Source organism: Scyliorhinus canicula, chromosome 7, assembly GCF_902713615.1.
Source record: "Scyliorhinus canicula chromosome 7, sScyCan1.1, whole genome shotgun sequence".
NCBI lineage: Eukaryota > Metazoa > Chordata > Chondrichthyes > Carcharhiniformes > Scyliorhinidae > Scyliorhinus > Scyliorhinus canicula.
Genome location: NC_052152.1, coordinates 23,681,470 through 23,705,373, shown reverse-complemented (window position 1 = coordinate 23,705,373; position 23,904 = coordinate 23,681,470). Strand labels below are relative to the sequence as shown.

The 23,904-nt window shown below is 45.6% G+C and overlaps 1 protein-coding gene across 1 annotated transcript in view; it reads left to right on the top strand.

Annotated features, from left to right (window-relative positions):
- Positions 1–23,904, top strand: part of sim2 (SIM bHLH transcription factor 2) — a 178,602-nt gene that overhangs the window by 149,153 nt on the left and 5,545 nt on the right. Inside the window, exon 9 of the mRNA XM_038801561.1 lies at positions 7,050–7,215. Within this exon, the coding sequence (XP_038657489.1) occupies positions 7,050–7,215 (166 nt within the window). The remainder of the gene's footprint in view (positions 1–7,049; positions 7,216–23,904) is intronic.

The following is a 23,904-nucleotide window of genomic DNA, read 5'->3' as shown; positions in this document are numbered from 1 at the left end:
CTCCTCACCCTCATTAACTGAGCATGTCCAGCTGGAGACTCGCCTTACAGCTGTGGTTGTCCTGGTCACTCAGCTGTTCACATCAGAGGGATCTTCCCGTCCCTCTGATTGCGCACCTCCACTGCCGATTTCCTGGCAGTGTGAGATGGATTCAGTGGAAACTCCCATTGACAGCGGTGGGACCAAAGTTCCTTAGGCCAGCCAAATGTGGGCGGCCTTCCAACACCGAGAAACACGGTGCAGGAAGGCCTGCGAATCCCACTCTCTGTTTCCGGAAATTTCCACAACTTGAGCAGGACACTGGTTTTCCATCTTTTGCCGCATTGGAAACATGAATCCAAAGAACTTAACCTCGACTGAACTGAGTAATTTCAAGTTAGCTGCACTTAGAGAGCAATTTTCAATTGAGGTGAAACTCCCTGACCACTCAGCCACTCACTCAATTAACCTGATAACCAACTTCAATCATCTGAAAAACAACACTCAACACAAAGAGCCAATCCAATTCAGGTACCGATTCTAAAGTGAGGAATAAAAACTCTTATGCAGTCCCAGGAGTTTCTCATCTGAATCATAACTATACTGCCAATGAATTCAATGCTGACAAGTTTTGCAAAAGAAAGTCCAAGTTAGCAGCAAATTAGTCCCAAATTCTATGTTAGTGTTTCCTAATCCACTCCAGTTCAAACCAATCTCCCACAATTTACCCTACTGGAGGCTTGCCTGTTCATCTGTTCAGCTTACCTGTTCAGGGGCTGGTTTAGCTCACTCAGCTAAATCGCTGGCTTTTAAAGCAGAGCAAGCAGGCCAGCAGCACGGTTTGATTCCCGTACCAGCCTTGCCGGAATGTGGTGACTAGGGGCTTTTCACAGTAACTTCATTGAAGCCTACTCGTGACAATAAGCGATTTTCATTTCATCCCGCCCAAACTATGCCTCATTTTAGTGCCATGTGAATGAAAGCAATTGACTTTCGTCACTGACTATACATTCCAATACCCATCAGTGGGAAGTAGTCCCAACACAGAAGTGGGACAAGTGGTTAGGTTCTGGAACGCACTGCCTGCGCATGCGATGACTTGCAAAAAGGAATTCGACAAGCACCTGAAGAGGAAATATTTGCAGGGTTTGGGGTAAGACGGAGGATGGTACCAGATGAATTGCTCTTGTAGAGAGCCAGCATAAACATAAAGGCTGAATGGCTTCCTGCTGTAACGATTCTATAGCAAGAATGCCTGATTCAAGTAACAGTGGTGACTGTTGTTTTTTCCAGCTGCTTTACATATTGATACGTTCTTCTTGCTCTATGAGGGATGTATCAGCACAAATATTCTCTTTGATTCTACATTATCAGTGTGTACATTATGGTCTGGATTTTTAGGATGGCAGAGTTTTTCTTCCTGCTGAAGAGTCAGTGGTGAATGCATCCCTGCCCATACCGGTTGCCCCACAACCATTTAGGACTCCGAGTGTTAATTGAATGGATATGGGACTTCCATCCCTCACTAACGCGGAAGCTCTACCTCAGAGAGCTATGGCCAATCTCATTGGTTGGCAGCTCTCTAGTCCCAGTAGCGCCAGAAGCAGCAGTGGACAGGACTGGAATTACAAGCAGCACTCAGAGTCCAGGTCCCTGGAGTTCATGGTCAGGTAATTGTGGAGGTCACATGGCAAGGAGGGGAAATGAGGCCCAGGTAGTTGGGCAGAGGCAGGGTCTGGGTGTTGGTGGAATGGCCAGGAGTAAGGTAGCACCTGCGGGGACCACGGCAAGCGGGACGGCAATGTTGAAAGGACGTGCCCTGCACCTCCCCCACTTTCCGTCTGAGGGATGAGTAGGATTATGTTCCGGGCTTCCCTCCTGCTCCTGAACTCTTCCCACCAACCTGAAAATTGAGGCTGGGTGGGAAGTGGCTTTTAAGTGGTCCTTAACTGGCCAGTTAAGGGCCTCAATTGGGACCATGTCTGGGAGAGGGTGTGATGGAGCGGCCTAGACATCGCTCATCCCACTGTACAATTTCAGAAAGGTTGGGGTGGATGGGAGTCCGGTGGGAAGGCCATCCAAGGAATTTTACATGTAACCCCCCCCCCCCCCCCCCCCCCTGCAAACCCGCTAAGTGGGAGGTAAGAGGAAAGTGTTGGAGAGTTTCCATTCAGCACGGAAACATGCCATTTCGCACAACCGGTCTATTCCAATTTTTATAAGTCTCCTCTCACTCTGACAAATTCTTTCCACCCTGCCCATATTCCTGTAATGAAAAGACAGAACACTGCGGATGCTGGAAATCTGAAATAGAAACTGGAAATGTTAGGAATACTCAGCTGGCCAGTTAGCTTCTCTGGAGAGGAACAGGGTTAACATTTCAGAATAGATTAATCAGAATTGGAAAATGTCACAGATGGAGCATGTTTTAAACCAGTACAGAGGCAGGGGAGTGGAAGGGGAAGAAGAATGAAGGGAAGGTCTGTGATAGGAGTGGTCGGAGTGATTCAATAATAAATGTGATAATGGTGCAAGGCAAAGGGAGTTAGTAATTGGATACATAATGGCCGGGATTCTCCCATACCTGGTGGGCGGGGGGGGGTCCCAGCGTGTTGGAGTGGCGTGAACCACTCCGGCGTCGGGCCGGCCCATAGGTGCGGAATTCTCCGCACCTTTAGGGGCTAGGCCTGCACCGGAGTGGGTTCTACTCCGCCGGCTGGCGTGAACGGCCTTTGGCGCCACACCAGCCGGGGCCGAAAGGACTTCACCGGCCGGCGTAAGTCTGCGCATGCGCCGGAGCATCAGCGGCTGCTGACGTCATCCCGGCGCATGGGGAGTGGAGGGGGTCTCTTCCGCCCCCGCCAGGTGAAGGCCATGGCGGGGGTGGAAGAAAAAGAGTGCCCCCACAGCACATGCCCGCCCGCCGATTGGTGGGCCCCGATCACGGGCTATGCCACCGTGGAGGCACCCCCCAGGGTCAGATCACCTCACGCCCCCCCCAGGACCCCGGAGCCCGCCCGCGCTGCCAATCCCGCTGGTAAAAGTGGTGGTTTAAACCACACCGGCGGGAAAGGCCTGTCAGCAGCGTGACTTCGGCCCATTGCAGGCCGAAGAATCACCGTGGGAGCCCGCTGACCGGCGTGGCGCAATTCCCGCCCCCCGCCGAATCTCGGGGGGGGGCGGAGAATTCGGGACATGGCAGGGGTGGGATTGACGCCGGCCCCGGGTGATTCTCCGACCCCCCCGGGGGGGTCAGAGAATTCCGCCCAATGAAACAAAAGATGGATCTAGAGATGGATCTAGAGAATGGCAACAGCAGAATTATTACTCCCTTTCCTTGATAAGTTGAGAAATCTGCTGGGGGTTCTCTACCATCTTCTGCCAAAAGCCTACCTTCTTTGGTCAATACATGCGTTGGGAATTGTACCGCTCCACCGGCTAAGATTGGCTTTATTGACAAACTTGTAAATCGGACCTGATTCATTTGCTCACCATGCACGCTTGATGCCAAAATAGGGCATCAAAGGAATCCTGCAGCATAATGGCTACCCTGATCAGATCTTCTCAAGCTGCATACCACGCAAATTCATGAAGGCCCAAGGCCATCACATTCGACCCTGAAAAGTGCAAAGTCTGCCGAGGTTACCTTGGGAGGGCAAGGCATCTCAAAACTTGGAGCAACAGGTGAAGTAGCAACCTAAGTGGTGTTCACCATTAACAGGATGCTGCTATCAAGCCAAAAATAAATTCTACCTATCACACAAATGAGCAATGTGGTATATGATTCAGTGCCAATATGATGCTAGGCATATAGGCCATATGTCCCAAAGACAACATGTCCTTTCCATTGTTCATAATGGGCAAGGTACAGACTGCACTCAACCAGCCCATGCTGGCAAACTCAAAACACAGTGTCCGGTATTAGATGCAATTCCGCAATTGGACAACATTTTCTAAATAACCCTCAGTGTGTTAAAAATTACACCGTCAACCAATTTAATATTGTTAGTCAGGCTTGCAGTGTGGTGTATTTGCATGAACTGGAAGCTCCATATATTAATACACAGAACCCTGTTCTTTGCAGACAGAAAGAATATGTGCACACATTGCACCTGTTTCAGCTAAACAAAATAAATGAACCATTTGCTTGTTCACTCGTCAGGGCAATGCCTTTAACAAGTGAAGTCAAGCTGCCTGGTTTAAATTTCAAACCATGCTTGGCAATTAATTGTCAGTCACCATCAACCAGTGCATTCTCCATGACAGAGCCTCTACCAGTCAGAGTGCACTTGAAAACCAATCAGCACTCTCTTCTCAAACAATCTAAATTGTTGTTCTCTTTACATTTGATTTCTAACGAATTGTCCCTATGAGTGTAAAATGAAAATCTTTGACAACGACCCTTTTTTCCAGCAATACTTAAGTTTGTGTTGTTGAAGAACATAGTGAAAGAAATACAAGTAAATCCCGAAGGAGTGTTGGGACATGGGAAGGGCGGTGTTGCATCTGGTGTACTTGCACAGGAAAGTGCTACAGAAAGGGTAGCTGGTGTTAGGGGTGATGGAAGAGTGGATCAGGAGTGTTGATGTAGGGAATGATCCCTTTGGAATACTGAAAGATGCAAGAGGGAAACATTGGTATGATTGTGGTATGCACTGGATGCAACAGAGATGGCAAAGGCCGATCTATTGAATTCGGAGGATGGTGACCTGGAAGTTGGGGACAAGGCGATTGCTGTTCCAAGTAATAGGAAGGGGTGAGGGCAGAAGTGCAGGAAATGGGCCAGAGACGGTTGACAGACCTGCCAACCACAGTGGGAAGAATCCTCAGATGAGGAAAAGGGAACATCTGTGGGATGCACAGGTATGGAAGGTGGCACCATCAGAACAAATGTGACAGACGAAGAGTAACTAAGAGAATGGACCAGACCTATCGGAAATAGGGTGAGAGGAAGTGCAATTAAGAGTCAGAAATGGGAGTCAGTGGACTGACAGTGGATATTAGTTGATTGGCTATCCCCAGGCTGAGAGTTATCAATGTACCAGAAAATAAGGTGAAGGATGAGACCCGAGAAGGACTGGAACAAAAAATGTTCCATATATCCCAGGAAAAGGAAGCTATTACTGGGATCCATGTAGACTCCCATTGTGCCACCTTTGGATCCTGCAGAAGTGAAAGGGGTCAGAGAAGAAGTTGTTAATGTGATAACCAGTTCAGTCAGGTGAAGGGAGCGTAGTGATGGATGGGGACTGGTTGGGTTTCTTTTCTCTGAAGAAGCAACGGCTGTTCTAGTGGGGTTAGAGCTGTGGAGAGATTGAACATATATTGTGAAAAGGAAATGGTTAGAGCCAGAGAATTGGTAAAGTAGTGAAGATTTCAGAAGCCTACTCTATGAACAAACAAATAGAGTGAAATAGGAAGAAATACGTTCCGAGGGTGAAGAACAGACTGAAACAATGGGTCTACCAGGGCAGTCATTCGGTGGATCTTGAGAAGGAGGGAGATGTGGGCAGGGCAGGGATTGGGGACAAAGTGTTTGGAGGCCATGGGGTAAGAAGGTGAGGTCAATGATGATGTAGAAAACAAAGGCTTGATGATCAGTGGTGGAGTGATGGTCCAGGGGGCGGTAGGACAAGGTGATGAGTTTTTGTTTAGCTTCCCATATTCCATTATTTCCTTATTACTCGCATCGGCATCAAATTGCTCCTTAAATGCACAATTGCTACCTGCCTCGACCACCTTATGGCAGTGAGCTCCACCTTTCCCCTGACTGTGTCAATAAATTCCAGCTAGGTCCTCTATTTTATTTCAGTATCTTATAGATATACCCCCTTGGTTCAGCGTCCTCAACAAGTTGAAACAAACAGTGTCTCCACATAATTTTATCTCCTCTTACTCCATCTTTTTGAGAGAGACGTTCCCAACTTGATCAATACTTTTGACATTTGTATCCACTCAATTCTGGCAACAGCCCTGTAAATCTGTTCTGCACTTCCAATGTTTCAATGTCCTGTTGCAGCACAGAGACCAGAATTGCTCATAGTGCTCCAGGTGTGATCTAACCAAGATTAAATATGAATTTGAATTACCTCCCTGCTTTTGTAATCTGTGCCATTCCATCCCCCAAAAATGAAATCCCTGTCCTTTATTTGTGATTTATGCATTTGCACTCTTTGCTCCCTGACACCGTTTAATTTCTTATCTTCCAAGGAATAAGATTCTGTCTTTTCATCATGGTTTAGTTCACAAGCAAAGTGCCGCCAACCATTCAATCATTTCACACAAGTGGAATGGAACACCCAGCTGGATTACTCAGCCTTTCATTAGTTATACTAGTTAAGTGGCCTACCTGGTGCTCAAGGAGTGTTAAAAGATTATTACAGATGCATCATGATTAGTTTTTATTTGCCACTCCTTCCAACCAAAACTACATTTAACAAAATTGCATGCTTCATCATCTTCATCATCGTAGCAAGTCCCAAATAATCAGCATAAAAGATGACCATTAAACCCCCTTTTTGACAAAACAAGAAAATACAGTCTTCCCCGCTTTATTTCCTGCATGGATTCACGGTCCATTGAGGATTAACAGCAGAACAGAAAATAAGGTAACTCCTCAGCAGCTAGTTCCTGCTGCACATCAAAGTGCAATAAATTGTCAATTACATTTTTTTTTTAAATATGCAAAAGCGGGTTTTGTGAGCTCTGGTGATCTGATGAAATCGGCAGCACACTCCAGGCACATTCCAGATGTCTGAGAGGCAGCCCTGGACAAAAGGAAATAGCCAAGACCAGGCTATCAACTGGTGTCTGACAAAGAGACAGATCGGAATATTAAACAGATATCTAGCCAGCATCAGCTCATTACTGGAAAATACTACTGTTTGAACATTTGCGGATTTAATTTCCTCCCATGTGCTATTTTCAAAGGACAGATTAATTAATTTGTGTGAAACTTCTGCCAGTGTATCATGAATGTAGCTTTTAACTCATTTAGAATAATCCATTGTTTAACACTTTGTAAAACATTATTACCACACATTACAATGCTATTGAATCTTATGTTGCAGGGACATCGAATACAAGGAACTACAATTATCACTGGACCAGACCACAGCCACCAAGTCCTCATTTCCATACAAGATGCTGCTCTCTACCTCACACGAAAGCCAAAAACAACTGAAACCCAAAATTTCCAAGCTGAAGTCTAAGCTAAAAACATCTCCTTATCCACAGGTACATATTATGGAATCATGTCCTTTGCCACACCCCCAATCCACTTGTCCAGAAAGATTGAGGATATTGAAGAATCAAGCTCACTGTGCATAAGGTACTAGAATTGAGGTCTGTGCAGACTCAGAGCCCTGTTGTCAAGGAGATGTCTGGAACAGAGGGCAGATGTTTTCTTACAGAAAGGGTCACCATGAGTTACTCTGGCCCATTTCCATGTAGCATGTCCCACTGGAATGTGGTGTGGCTCAAAATGACAGAAGGGATGAAAAAAAGCAGATGAACTGCTTGCAGGCCTCTCTGGCAAAGCCACTCTTGTTTAAGGCAATAGGAAGCGTACAACAGCCATGCAGGATGACTCATCTGACTTTTACTTACTCCCTGTGGGGATGCACTTGACTTGTATTTTCTACTTCTCCTTGACAGCCTAGTTGAGAGAAAAACTGTGGGGAATAATAAGCCCAAACCTCCCTCTAACCACACTGGAACACGGAATACACAGGGCTACTGCAGTACCATGCACAATGCTGTTTTGTGGTAGCATAGAATATCCAAACCAGAAAATACTAAATTCTTTGTTACATATTCAAATATTTATATGAAGTTGGAGATGGAAATGACATCTGCACGTTTTTGGCTCTGTGTTTATTTTTAAGTTCTCATTCTTTTCAACACAGTAATAATTTCAGAGCCTGAAATAAGAGAAGCACTGTGTATTCATCTCCTAAAGCAAAATTGTTTCCAATTTACAGTCATAAATTGGAATTTAATTCAATGTTAAGCACTTAATGATTTGAGAACGGAACTGAAAAGTCAGCTCACTATTACTTCAATAACACTTCCAAATCTGATTACTTTAAAATTTCCAATGTTCATTGCTTCTTTTTCAAATATTCTCTTTATATGTTCCATATCTCAAGATGATAAATCATTCACACAAAGTGTTCTCACTCTACATCATCGAAGTGCCCATTATCCACCTGGGTGTGCTGCCAAGCTTTTTAACCAGGGAGATTGCATCTGAATCGGAATTCTTATTTATCCAAGGAACTCAAAGCCTAGGCATTGTTTGCCCCCTCCAGTCCATACACCATTTGCAGCACCCCATTTCTCACTGCAACTGAGATTATTCAGCTCAAACCAAGAATCCTGGAATTCCTGATTGATGTTTTTACACAGTTATTGTGATCTGGAATGCACCACCTGAAATGATGGTGAAAGCAGATTCTGCAGTAACTTTAAAAAAGGGAATTGAATGAATAGTGAAGAGAAAATTGTCACAAACGCATAAAAGACGGCACCTCAAAGTAGTCCATGAGCTGTGTATAAGTGTGTGTGTGTATGTGTATATGTGTGTGTGTACATGAGTGCGTGTGTGCATATGTATGCGTGATACTGGGCTGGATTTTCCGGTCCCCCAGCCACGTGTTTCTCAGCAGCGCCGTTCGCTGGAGGCGGGATTCTCTCTTCCCACCATTCATCAATGGGATCCCCCATTGAACCCCAAGCCATCAAGAAATCCACTGGTGGGATTGCAGTAGCAGCGGGAAAAGAAAATCCTTTTTTTGAAAATCTTTTTATTGGCTTTTCTCATATTTATAAACAGTTGTTGCTTATATACATTACATTTTTCTTGCCCGCGCTAATTTGCTTTATTTTACAGAGAGGTTTGGTTTGTCCTTCATTTGACTAACTGTACGTACATTTTGCTGCTCGCTGGATCGGTCTATGATATCCCCCTTTCTTGAGTGTGGTTGGCCGGGCCCCTCTGGCACCGTTCACATTTGTCCTCCACCTCCGGGAAGAACCTGCTCATTCGGGTTCTGGTTAGATGCGCTCTGTGCACCACTTTGAGCTGCATTAAGCTTAGCCTTGCGCAGGAGGAGGTGGAGCTCCCCCTGCTCAGTGCTTCGCTCCAGAGTCCCCATCCTACCTCTGTCCCCAGTTCCTCCTCCCATTTTTGTCTGGTCCTGTCCAGTGACGTTCGAGCTCTGTCCAGTAGCTGTCTGTACATTTTCCCACATAGCCCTCCCTTCTCGCTGCTTGTGCCTATCGGGTATTCTAGTAGTGTGCTTCCTGGGCCCCGCGGTACCCTACTGTCTCTTTGCGGAGGAAGTGCTATATTTGGAGGTGTCTCAAATCCTGTCCTCTTGCTAGTTTCCACTTCCTCATCAGTTTGTCCAATGTCGCCAGTCTGCACCCTACGTAGAAGTCAAAAGAGAATCCTGACGACTGGAGAATTCCAGCCACTGTGCATGTGTATATGTGCACGTGTATGTATGTGTGTGAGAGTGGCATGTGGTGCAGTGGTTAGCACTGGGACTGTGCCGCTGAGGACCCGTGTTCGAACCCCGGCCCTGGGTCACTGTCCGTGTGGAGTTTGCACATTCTCCCCATGTCTGTGTGGGTTTCACCCCCACAACCCAAAGATGTGCAGGTTAGGTAGATTGGCCACACTAAATTGCCCCTTAATTGGAGAAAAAAATAATTGAGTACTCTAAATTTATTTTTAAAAATGTATGTGTGCATGTGTATGTGTGTGCGTGTGTATATGTGCCAGTGTAAATGTGCACATATATATGTGTGCGTATATATGAATGTGTGTGTATCTGTGTATATCGTCCCCTTTTAATTTGAGTAATTCCATTTAAAAATAACCCAGCAGTCAAGCTTCAGTCTTAAGACAAAAGTTAGTTGATTACAAATCTACTGAATGTTTTTAAGTAAAAGTGATAAAATTATTAACTAAAGCACAGATACAAAGATTAAATGCAGTTAAGGATAAATATAAAGGTAAGAGATTTGAAATCAGTCTTTGTGAGATATCATTGTGAGGCCCATAGTAGATGAAGCATTGGTTGGCTGGAGCGTAGGGTTCTGTTCAGCAGCTGCAAAGTCTTCGTTAGTCGATTAGCCGGTGGTGTTGTCTCAGGTGTGCTGAGCAGGTACAGCATTTTCGGGGAGTTAGTGAAGGTCCGTTTTCTTTACTGGCTCTGCCGGCTGCATACTTGAAGACTGGCTGGGTTTCTTATTGAACAGAACAGTGATGATTTATGGACAACTTTGGGAGTTGCAGAGAAATCCAACTTTCACATGCTGTTACCTGGGAGTTGGAGATGCGGCAGACCTGTGAGGGAGCAGAGTGGGAGAATATAAATCCGGGCCGAGGCTTGAGGCAAATGTAATCATCTTGTCAGATGGCTTGATTTATATTACAGGAACACATTAACTGTAGGTAAACTATATACAAAACAGCAGATGAATAATAGTAAGATCAAGCAGAAGCAACCTGTCTCCAGCTTCCGCCAGCCAGTCTGAGGTCACCTGGCTCTAACATGCACTTACATACTAATGGGACTCCTAGTGGTCAGTCGCTGAAGTACAACACAACCATGATATCACCACAGCGGATACACTTACCTCGGATTTGGAGAAGCAATGGGCATGCGAGGGGGAAGCCCAGAGTGGGAGAATATAAATCGGGGCTGAGGCTAGAGGTGTATACACCTATCTGGGAGTCAGAAAGACCAATCAACCGCTCAGAACCATCCTGCTCTGAGGTGAAAAAACAAATGGCAACATCACAGCAAAGAAGCAATTTGATTGGTTGGGGAAGAAGCCAGCTGTTTGGTGAGTATTTGGTGAGTATACCGGAAATGTTCAAGGTTTCCATTCTGATGTTTAAAATAGTTCAGAAACTATATTTTTGTAAGTTGATTGGGTTGTAAGTGCTTGTTGTTAGGGAGGGTGTTTTAATAGCCAGCTGAGCACTTGGGAAGTTAAGGTAGATCTATAAATAAAAAGAACAAAAACTTTAGAACTAAAATAAAATAGTTAAAATAAATGCTTAAAGCACATTCCCGTGTAGTTAAGAAACATATAACTTTTAGTTGTCGGTGTCTTAACAAAGACAGTAAACTGTAGCATACTTAGGAATTACTCTAAGTCAATGAAGAAAGTAATTCAATTAGCTGAGTAACTTCAGTATTAATGGCAGGACCGGTGTTATGTTGCATCTATGAAATGTGGGAGCTTTTGGCTGCCAAGGCGATCCAGGACAAACAGATCTGCACAAAGTATAAGGATTATTGATCTGGGAGCCAAACTACAGACACTGCACAACATCAGGGAGGGTGAGGAACACTTGGACACTTTGTTCCAGAAGACAGTCACATCTCTTAGAATAGGATCACTTGTTTCATTCAGTGAGCAGGGACAGGAGGATGTGACGGTGAGTGAAGCAGGATAAGGGACCAAGCAGACAGTAGTGGAGGAGGCTCACACTTTGCAATCTTCAAACAGGTTTGAGGTGCAAACCAACCTGCGTGGACAAAAACGAAGTCTGCAAAGTGGATGAGCAGGCTAGCCACTGCATCATGGTACCAGGAAGTCATTCAAACTGGGGGAGCCATCAGGGATGTAGTAGCAGTAGGGGACAACATAGTGAGGGGGATAGACATGGTTCTCTGTGGCAGAATGGGAGCCTAGGCAGCTGTGCTGTCTGCCCGGCGCCAGTGCTCAGGACATTTGCTCCAGGCTGGAGAGGAACCTGCATTGGGAGCAAGAGGATCCAGTTGTCATGGTCCATGTAGATGCGAATGACATAGACAGGACAATAGAAGAGGTTCTGCATAGTCGGGATGAATAGCTAGGCACTAGACTAAGAAACAGAACCTCAGAGATTATTACCTGTGCCACATGCAAATTGGCATAGGGTAAATAATATTAGAGAAATTAATACGTGGTTCCAAGTGGGTTCTGGATCATAAACCACTAGCAACAGTATTGGGGAAAGTGGGGACTGTACCGTTGGGACAATCTACACCGTAACCATGCTGGGACCAGTGTTCTAGCAAGCTGCATAACTAGGGAAGTAGGGAGGGCTTTAAACTAAACAAGGTGGGAGGTTGAGGGGTCAAACTTGATGTAGCAAATCAATGAGGTAGAGTTATAGCAGGAGAGCAAAATAGTAATATGGGAAATGAGAGCCAGAGAATGGCAGGATGGGACAAAGAGAAAAACAGCTAAGGAGACACCAACAGTCAAGACTAGATGCTGCAAAGATAACAAAAAGACACACTAAAGTCTGATTGCATCGCATGCACAACAAAATACATGAATTAATAACACACATTGAAATAAATAAATATGATCTGATAGCCATTTTGGAGACGTGGGTGTAGGATGAGAAGGAATGGGTCCTGAATATTGAGGGGTACATGACAGTCAAGAAGAATAGGAAGTTATGTAACGATGGAAGGATTGCACTGTTAATCAAGGACGGTATCGGTATAATAGTTAGAGATTTCCTTGGTTCAAGAGATCAGGATTTAGAATTGGTTTGGGTGGAAATGAGGAATAGTAGTAGAAAGGCACTAGTGGGAGTGGTCAACAGGCTTCCTAACAGTGACCAATGTAGGACAAAGTGCACAAGAAGAAATATTGTGTGCTTTTGATAAAAGAGATGGCAATAATCATGGGTGATTTTAATCTGCATATAAATTAGAAAAATCAGACTGACAGTAGTTGCCTGGATGGGGCGTTCACAGAATGCTTTTTGGATAGTTTCTCAAAGCAGTACATTCTGGAACCAACCAGAAATCAGGTTATTTTAAACTTGGTATTGTGTGATGTGACAGAATTAATTAATGACCTCAGAGCAAAGGAACCCCTCGTTCATAGTGACCACAATATGATTGAATTTTACATCCCGTTTGAAAGGGACAAGAGTGGGTCTAAGACTAGTATTTTAAACTAAATAAGGGCAACTATGGGATCTTGAATGCTCAGCGGAAGTGAACTGGGATAAAGCTAGGAAATAGATCAATACAGAAGCAGTGGCAGACATTGAAGGGGATAGTTCAGAATACTCTGAATAAGGATATTCCTATTATGAAGAAAATTATCTAAGGGGAGGACCCATTCTCTATAGTTAACTAAACAAGTTAAGAAAAGCATCAAACTTAAAGGAAAAACATTGAACAGTACAAAGATGAGTGGCAGGTCAGATGATTGGTCAGAATATAAAGAACAGTAGATAATGACTAAAAGGTTAATCAGGAGAATGAAATTAGAACATGAGAGGATTTTTGTTATTGTCACGTGTACGGAGGTACAGTGAAAAGTATTTTTCTGCGAGCAGCTCAACAGATCATTAAGTACATGAAAAGAAAAGGAATACAAGAAAATACATAATAGGGCAACATAAGGTACACAATGTAACTACACAACACCGGCATTGGCTGAAGCATACAGGGGTGTAGTGTTAATGAGGTCAGTCAATAAGAGGGTCGTTTAGCAGTCTGGTAACAGTGGGGAAGAAGCTGTTTTTGAGTCTGTTCGTGCATGTTCTCAGACTTTTGTATCTCCTGCCCGATGGAAGAAGTTGAAAGAGTGAGTAAGCTGGGTGGGAGGGGTCCTTGATTATGCTGCCCGCTTTCCCCAGGCAGCGGGAGGTGTAGATGGGAGTCAATGGATGGTAGGCGGGTTTGTGTGATGGACTGGGCGGTATTCACGACTCTCTGAAGTTTCTTGCAGTCTTGGGCCAAGCAGTTGCCATACCAAGCTGTGATACAGCTAGATAGGATGCTTTCTATGGTGCATCTGTAAAAGTTGGTAAGAGTTAATGTGGACATACCGAATTTCCTTAGTTTCCTGAGGAAATAGAACATAGAACATAGAACAGTACAGCACAGAACAGGCCCTTCGGCCCTCGATGTTGTGCCGAGCAATGATCACCCTACTTAAACCCACGTAACCCGTATACCCGTAACCCAACAATCCCCCCATTAACCTTACACTACGGGCAATTTAGCATGGCCAATCCACCTAACCCGCACATCTTTGGACTGTGGGAGGAAACCGGAGCACCCGGAGGAAACCCACGCACACACGGGGAGGACGTGCAGACTCCACACAGACAGTGACCCAGCCGGGAATCGAACCTGGGACCACTGGAGCTGTGAAGCATTGATGCTAACCACCATGCTACCGTGAGGCCCTAAATATAGGTGCTGTTCTGCTTTCTTGGTGGTAGCGCCGACGTGGGTGAACCAAGACAGATTTTTGGTGATGTGCACCCCTAGGAATTTGAAACTGCTAACCATCTCCACCTCAGCCCCGTTGATGCTGACAGGGGTGTGTACAGTACTTTGCTTCCTGAAGTCAATGACCAGCTCTTTAGTTTTACTGGCATTGAGGGAGAGATTGTTGTTGCTACACCACTCCACTAGGGTCTCTACCTCCCTCCTGTATTCTGACTCGTCGTTATTCGAGATCCGGCCCACTATGGTCGTATCATCAGCAAACTTGTAGATGGAGTTGAAACCAAATTTCACCACACAGTTGTGCGTGTAGAGGAAGTATATTAGGGGCTAAGTACGCAGCCTTGCGGGGCTCCGATTGAGGACTATTGTGGAGGAGGTGTTGTTTATTCTTACTGATTGTGGTCTGTGGGTCAGAAAGTCGAGGGTCCAGTTGCAGAGTGAGGAGCCAAGCCCTAGGTTTTGGAGCTTTGATATGAGTTTGGCTGGGATTAAGGTGTTGAAGGCAGAGCTGTAGTCAATAACTAATAATAATAATCGCTTATTGTCACAAGTAGGCTTCAATTAAGTTACTGTGAAAAGTCCCTAGTCGCCCATTCCGGCGCCTGTTCGGGGAGATTGGTACAGGAATTGAACCCGCGTTGCTGGCATTGTTCTGTATCACAAGCCAGCGATTTAGCCCACTGTGCTAAACCAGCCCCTACAGGAGTCTTATGTAGGAGTCCTTGATGTCGAGATGCTCTAGAAATGAGTGTAGGTCCAGGGAGATGGCGTCTGCTCTAGACGGTTGCGACGGTATGCGAATTGCAGTGGATCAAGGCGTTCTGGGAGTATGGAAGTTAGCTAGGAATTTTAAAACAAGTATCATAGCCATATTAAGGCTGCTTGTGCCCATTTAAAAGAAATATTAGTTCTTTTTCCCCAAAAAACTATCATATCACAATTACACATTGCAAGAAAAGCAGAAAAGTGAAACTAATTGGAAAAGAGAGGAATGATAGCTGAGTGGGCTACTTCTTCACTGTATCATTCTGTGATACTTTAGCTTGGCACCACACTGCACCAGAAAATTACCCACAATCATTGGCGGAAGCTGTGTAGAATGCAACCAGGCTTGAGTAACTTGAATTCATTGAACTAAATAACATGACCGTCTTGAAGTAGCTTAATATAATCTTAATGTGTAATTTTGAATGTTTGGAATAACAAGTCAAGCAGGATAGTGTGAGTTTCTCCTGTTAGATACTCTGTGAGTGTCACCTGGTCAGGCAACAGAGGAAGAACAAAAAGATATTAAATAACCAATGTACTGACCTTGATTTCACACGAACAGGCCCCAGGTCCAATATAGGCATGGTGTATAATTTAAGAATAGCATATAGCCAGGAACTGCATGTGGTGAGAAGGCGCGTACAAGTGGCTGACAACCAGGGTAGCTGGCAAGGATAGCGCAAGCTCCAGCCTGCCAGTGGACAAGGCCGCATACAGTTCCTGCTGCAGATGGAGATAATTAGTTCCGTAAGGCAGCCTACAGAGGAACCTTGATGGGAATGCACAATGGAATGCTCAGTGGCTAATGAGGCCTGCCAGAAAACCAGCACTCAATGTCAAGGAGCATGGAGATGTCTGGCACGAACTCGACACCGGGCTTTACGCAGAGTTGGAGTCCATCCTTTCTCGTGTGGAAATAGTGGTCAACTGGGGAAGACAACATTTGCCCTCCCCACACACCACTGCACAAATCCCCCTGCTGCTGACTATCTGCTAACCATACTGGACTGCCACCAGCAATGCAGGGGGAGATTGTGGCATAGTTGTAATGTCACAGGAATGGTAATCCAGGGGCCAAATATTCTGTGGACATGGGTTCAACTCATGACAGCTGGTGGAACTTAAATCCATAAAATCTGGAATTGAAAAAGTGCTCTCCATAATGGTGACGGTGGAACTATCACTGATTGTTGTTAAAACCCAATTCGGTTCACTAATGCCTTTTGGGGAAGGAAATCTGCCATGCTTACCTAGCCCGGCCGCCATGTGACACCAGGCTCTCAGCAATGTGGGTGATGCTTAACGGCCCATTAAATGGCTGATCAAACCATTTGGTTCAAGGGCAATTATGGCAACAAATGCTGGCCTTGCCAGTGGTGCCACATCTTATGAAAGAACTTTTAAAAAATATCTACATCTAGTCCACTGCCAGGCCTTCTAAGCCCAGAACTGCTCGAGGACGACGTCTTGCTGGTTACCTCACTGGAAGTCAGCAACTTTCCACCAACCATGCTCCAAGTACACTCCATAGAAGCACTAGGATAGGCAAAGACACAAAGAAGACAAGCAGTAAGGGTGATTAATTGCCTTTTGTATGCAATGTAATTTGATTTCTTTCAGAAATTTGGTGTGCAATGTTTATTTCGGCATATGTGACCCCTGCGGATGCCAGTGACAGAGGGAGAATGGAAGGTGCGAGACTGTTGACAAAGGGAGAATTGGGGCTGCATTTGCTGGTATTGCAGCGGATGAGATCTTCTTGAACAACCCAGACAGAAAGGAGCTGTCTCGGTTACCTCTCCCCTTCCTCTTCCTCATGCTCCTCCTCCTGAGCTGCTTCCAGCATGGCCGGTGATATGGACTGTCTGCTCGTGATAACAAACACGTGGCACAAGGAGGAGGCCGCCATGAATCGTGACACCGGTGCTGCTGAATACTGCGGGGCACCTTCATGGCACTCCAGGTTGCAGAAGTGTTGCTTCAGCACTCCAATGGTTTGCTCTCTTACATTTTGTGTTGCAGTAAATTCATTGCATGTTTACTGCACTCAATCATTGTGTGCGCAACAGAATCATGAGCCATGGGGTCAACGGATCGTCCTCATCACCCAATAGCCACCCTTTGTTTTGCCAAGTTGGCTGGAATACAGCTGGCATAGCAAGCTGCCACAGAATGAAGGCTTAATGACTGCTGCCAAGATGCCAGACATTGACCGACGTGATATGTGACACATGTACACACCAGCTGGACAGGGTGGAATGCCTTTTGATTTTACTGCAGGGCAGAATTGACATGACACCTATAGTGTGATGTGTCCACATTCAATAGCAGCCGACAATATGGAGAAGCCTCAAATATTAGTCAAGCCAAGTGCTCATCTCTGCCTCCTTTCTGGCAAATAGAAATAAAATGTACATAGATATACAGAAGATAGGAGCAAGAAGAGGCCTTTTGGCCCTTCGAGCCTGCTCCGCCATTCATCACGATCATGGCTGATCATCCAACTCAATAGCCTAATCCTGCTTTCTCCCCATAGCCTTTGATCCCATTCTCCCCAATTGCTATATCCAGCCGCCTCTTGAATATATTCAATGTTTTAGCATCAACTACTTCCTGTGGTAATGAATTTCACAGGCTCACCACTCTTTGTGTGAAGAAGTGTCTCCTTATGTCTGTCCGAAATGGTTTACCCTGAATCCTCAGACTGTAGCCCCTGGTTCCCATCATTGGTAACATCTTCCCTGCATCTACCCTGTCTAGTCCTATTAAAATGTTATAAGTCTCTCTGAGATCCCCCCTTATTCTTCTGAACTCCAGCGAGAAATATCCCAACCAAGTCAATCAAATTTTTCCTCATTTGACAGTCCCGCCATCCCTGGAATCAGTCTGATAAACCTTCGCTGCACTCCCTCGAGAGCAAGAATATCCTTCCTCAGAGAAGGAGACCAAAACTGCACACAATACTCCAGGTGTGGCCTCACCAAGGCCATGTATAATTGCAGCAAAACATCCCTGCTCCTGTACTCGAAACCTCTCGCAATGAAGGCCAACATACCATTCGCCTCCTTTACCGCCTGCTGCACCTGCATGCTTACCTTCAGCGAATGGTGCACAAGGACACCCAGGTCCCGCTGCACATTCCCCTCTCCCAATTTACAACCATTCAGATAGCAATCTGCCTTCCTGATTTTGCTTCCAAAGTGAATAACTTCACTTATCCAAATTATACTGTATCTGCCATTGATTTGCCCACTCTCTCAACCTGTCCAGATCATGCCATAGGATCCCTGCATCCTCATCACAATTCACCCTCCCACCTAACTTGGTATCATCTGCAAACTTTGAGATGTTACATTTTGTTCCCTCATCCAAATCATTAATATATATTCCCAGCACTGATCCCTGTGGCACCCCACTCATTACACTAGGTTAATCCCGGATCTGAAGGGGTTGGATTACGAGGAGAGGTTGAGTAGACTGGGACTGTACCCGTTGGAATTTAGAAGGATGAGGGGGGATCTTATAGAAACATATAAAATTATGAAGGGAATAGATAGGATAGATGCAGGCAGGGTGTTTCCACTGGCGGGTGAAAGCAGAACAAGGGGGCATAGCCTCAAAATAAGGGGAAGTAGATTTAGGACTGAGTTTAGGAGGAACTTCTTCACCCAAAGGGTTGTGAATCTATGGAATTCCTTGCCCAGTGAAGCAGTAGAGGCTCCTTCATTAAATGTTTTTAAGATAAAGATAGATGGTTTTTTGAAGAATAAAGGGATTAAGGGTTATGGTGTTCGGGCCGGAAAGTGGAGCTGAGTCCACAAAAGATCAGCCATGATCTCATTGAATGGCGGAGCAGGCTCGAGGGGCCAGATAGCCTACTCCTGCTCCTAGTTCTTATGTTCTTATGTTCTTATGTTACTGCCTGCCTAAAAGTTGGAAGCTGTGTTCCAGTAATGAGCCTCAGTTACCTGCCTTACACAATGGTGGATAACAAACTGAGTCTGGAAGAAGCCAGATGCACAAATGTTCATCGCCATGGTCAGCTTCACAGCCGCTGGCAATGCAGTCATTGCCCTGTTCAGGTGACAGATTTCAGTGAGGACCTTCTCACCAAAGCATGGGTGTCTCACCCACTGGCCCATATCTTGCAGCAACTGAACTCGGCACTAACTTTGAAGGAAACTGCTTACAAAGATCCAGCAATCTTTATGGCTTGGATTTCCCATTTCCTGATGTTAGTTTGATGTTAACTCCAGCTTAAGGGGATCTCCAGGCATCTCACAACAATGATGTCATCATGCAGCGTAAGTAACAAGTCAAATTAAGGAATTCTCACAGACAACACACCAGGAAATAAAATGCACTGATTATCCTTCACTTTTTAATATAGTTTCACAGAAAGTGAAATAATTGATTGAGACATACACACGGGATTAAGACAGAAACTGAAATATCAGTTCCTTAAATATAAAATTACTTGGTTCTTCAGTGGTAATTATGGACCTAGTAGATATTATTAAAACCCAACTTTATCTCATTCAACGAGGTGCAATTTTTAAAGAGTTTTACAGCAAGACTAACAGAATGGAAGGAAAGTTTCTCATCAGTTCAGTGATTTCTAATTGACTGCAGTCTGAAGGGACTTCAAGCGTACACCCCATGGGGAATCATAGAATTATTGACAGCAACTTGCGGATTTCCACATTTAACTCCATATTGTGGGAAAGGTGTTTAGAGGAGTGATTGCTGATGTTTTCATTGCCATTGCTTTGGAAAGTTTGGGTCACTGTTTCTCACTGAGTTTCAAGTTGAAAACTCGATGCCCTCCTCTTTCAGCCTGATTCCCCTCCTCCTCTCTCGCAGCAGCAACCTGTCCTCCTCTGATTGGCCACTATTCATTCTCTAAAAATCTGCAGGGAAGACACCCTCCTCAAAAAAACACCACTGGCTGACAACTAATGAATCACTCCCAGTGACACAGCCCTCAAATAAACCCCACACACCCATCTGAAATCCCAAAGCCCCATCTCTAGATGGCACACTTCATGGTTAACTGCAAACATCACCAGCCACAATCTTTTTATTTTATTTAACATTTATTTGTCAGTTAAGTCAATTGGGAACCAATTCTCATTTACAATAACGACCTGGCCAAGAGGTTAACGCTGTAGCATCTGATATTACACACCAATAAAATGAATTTAAACACTAAACACGATAAAATACAAATCAACAGTGAAAGAGAATTGATGTTTAGCAAGTACATTTAACACTGGTTAAGTTTGATTTGTCTAAAGTCAGACAAATAACAAACTAATCATGACAGACACGACAAACAAACCAAAGCTGCTCTCGTTCGCCATCTTGGAACCGGGTAGTCGCTTGAACCTGGTGCAGTTACCATCAACTCACCACCATTGCTACCATTCCTCTGAGCTGAGGTTCCAGTCCCGCTCCCGGTGTCAATCCTGCTCCCGGTGTCAACCTGCTCCCGGTGTCAGTTCTCCAGCCACTCCAGGTGCAGATCCTGCCCTTCATTTCGGCCCTGCTCCTTCGAACATAGAACATACAATGAAAATCGCTTATTGTCACGAGTAGGCTTCAATGAAGTTACTGTGAAAAGCCCCTAGTCGTCACATTCCGGCGCCTGTCCGGGGAGGCTGGTACGGGAATCGAACCGTGCTGCTGGCCTGCTTGACCTGCTTTAAAAGCCAGCGGTTTAGTCCAGTGAGCTAAACCAGAAGGAGGCCATTCGCCCCATCGAGTCTGCACCGACCCACTTAAGCCCTCACGTCCACCCTATCCCCGTAACCCAATAACGCCTTCTAACCTTTTTGGACACTAAAGGCAATTTAGCATGGCCAATCCACCTAACCTGCACATCTTTGGACTGTGGGAGGAAACCGGAGCACCCGGAGGAAACCCACGCACACACGGGGAGAATGTGAAGACTCCACACAGACAGTGACCCAGCGGGGAATCGAACCTGGGACCCTGGCGCTGCGAAGCCACAGTGCTAATCACTTGTGCTACCGTGCTGCCCTGGTGTCAGTGTTCCAGCTGCTCCCTGTGTAAGTGCAGTCGGTCCTGGTGCCGATCCTACTCCCAGGACTGGTATTCCAGCTGCTCCTGGTATCGGTGCTCCAGCCACTGTGGCTGCCGCAGGCCACAAACTCCGCTTCAGTAACACCACCATCTTCTCCCCTCCGGGTGGTCTGAAAGATCCCAGCACTCATTGTACTGACCCGAGTGGTAAAATCCCAGGTTCCAAACTTCCATGGAAATCTAGACAACCCTCAACTGTTTGAGGATGGGTCAGGCAATATGTGGCCATTTGGTCCACAAGTGAGAAACAGCTCAAATTGTGACTGTGGCCATGCAAGTCAGACCCATCGCTCACACACTGAACTCTGACTCAAAGATCCATTCCCGGTGATTTCACAACCATTCACTGCATGAGCTGAAGCAATTGGATGGATTGTTAATCTTGACATCGAACTATAACTGTTTCCCCAGCCACACAAACAAATCCTCTAGATCTAGATAATGTTTCATTCCAAGGAGCAAACCATGTCTGAGAGCAACTGATTTGTGTTAAAGCTTGAAAGTTTGCAAAAACCCATTCAACACCTGCCACGCCACTACCTCTGTACTTCAGCAGCTTTAAACAACTATCAAAAGCACCAAACACTTTTAGAATAGTAGCAACAACCTGAAAAAAATAAAGCAGCAGTTAACATGTAAGTAGCTGATGCTTGCTTTATATAGTGCTGGTGGAGGTGCTTCCTTCTGCAATGATTAGCTGGGTGACATTAAGGGGGACGTTTGTTTGAGCTTAAGAGTTTTAAAGTGGTATTACTGGTGTCAAATCAACATTGCATGCTGGTCGCTGTAACGCCAGGCAGCATAAATCGTCCAATGCAAGGATGATTTATGCTGCCTGGTGATACATTGAGCTACAGGTGGTAAATTATTCCTACTATTTTACAAAGACTAAAATTTCTGTATTTTGAAAACTTTTCCTTTTCTTAACTTATGACATATTTCTTTCGAAAATGCAAACCCAATGAGCTTATAATCACTGACCATTAATGAAGTAATGTTTCACAGGCATCAACAGTTCAGCAGTACCTCATACAAGTGTTCCCTCACCCTAGAGCCAGACCTCTTAAGAACAATTCAATAAAGCCTCTCACTGGGAGAAGGAGCTAATGATGGTATGCTGCCCTTACACTTGAAACACATGCCACCCTAATTAGACACCGCTGGACAGCAGCTGGAAACAGGATCCCTTTTGTCCCCTTATTATTCAATAGAAATGAAGAAAAAAAGAACAAACTTACATTTATATTGGCTTTTCATCCCCTCTGGACAGCCCAAAGCACATCACAGCCAATCAAATACTTTCAAAGTCATCATCACTATAAGGTAAATAATAATATAATAATCTTTATTGTCACAAGTAGGCTTACATTAACACTGCAATGAAGTTACTATGAAAAGCCCCTAGTCGAAACATTCCGGTGCCTGTTCGGGTACACAGAGGGAGAATTCAGAATGTCCAGTTCACCTAACAGCACGGGCGCAATTCTCCGCCCCCCACGACGGGTCGGAGAATAGCGGGAGGGCCTTCCCGACATTTTTCCCAACCTCCCGCTATTCTCCCCCCCCCCCCCCCCCCCCCCCCCCCCCCACGGCCGCCCGACACGAATCGCTGCTCGCCGTTTTTTTACAGTGAGCAGCGATTCTTCCCTATCCAATGGGCCGATTTCCCAGGCCTTTACGGCCGTTTTCACGAATTTAAACACACCTGCTCTCACAGTTCGTGAAAACGGCCGCAAAGTGCCGTTCTGCACAACCATGCCACCGATTGGCACGGCCGAGGGTGGCATGGGCCCGCAATCGGTGCCCACCGATCGCGGGCAGCGGGTCCGATTCCCGCGCACTCTTTGTCCCTCCGCCGCCCCACAGGATCAGTCCGCGGGGCGGCTGAGGGGCATCACGGACCGCGCATGCGCGGGTTTGACGCATATGCGCGATGACGTCATCCGCGCATGCGCGGCTGACGTCATTGTGCGCGTCAGCCGCCGTGAGTCTTGGCGGCCGGGCTTAGCGAACGTTCGCTAAGCCCGCACTGCCGTTCTTCCCGGGGCCGCGATGCTAGCCCCGACCAGGGGGGTGAATCGGGTCCCGGGAGGGGGCGCGGAGGCTGCCGTGAAACATGGCCGGTTTCACGGCAGCCTTTACGACTCTCCGCATTTACAGAGAATCGCGCCCCACGTCTTTCGGGACTTGTGGAAGGAAACCGGAGGAAACCCATGCAGACACGGGGAGAACGTGCAGACTCCACACAGTCAGTTATCCAAGCCGGGAATCGAACTTGGGACCCTGGAGTTGTGAAGCAATAGTGCTAACCACTGTCCTACCGAGCTGCCCAGTGAACTATTTGTGCCTCGTTAGGCTCTACAAACAGCAATGAGATAAATCACAAACTAACATATTTGACTGGTGTTGTCAGGACCCTGGCAGACGAGACCCCGATATAATGCCTCCTCCTTCACCAGTGAACCTATCCCTGTACCAAAAGTGTCAGCCTAGATTATCTGCTCAAGGCTTTGAAATGCGACTCGGACCTTCTTACTCAGGACAACATGACTGAACCGAAGCTGACATCAATTTAAACACACAAATTAAACAAACATTAGGAATTTTCTACACTTTGCATAAAGACACAAGCTCGCATTTCAACCGAGTACTGTTGATATGTTCTGATGGTTGAATTGTCATAAATATTGTACATCCTTCAAATGGAATGTTGAAATATGTTTCGCATTAAATAAGATTACTGACCACTTTTAATGTAATGAAGATCAGCTTAATT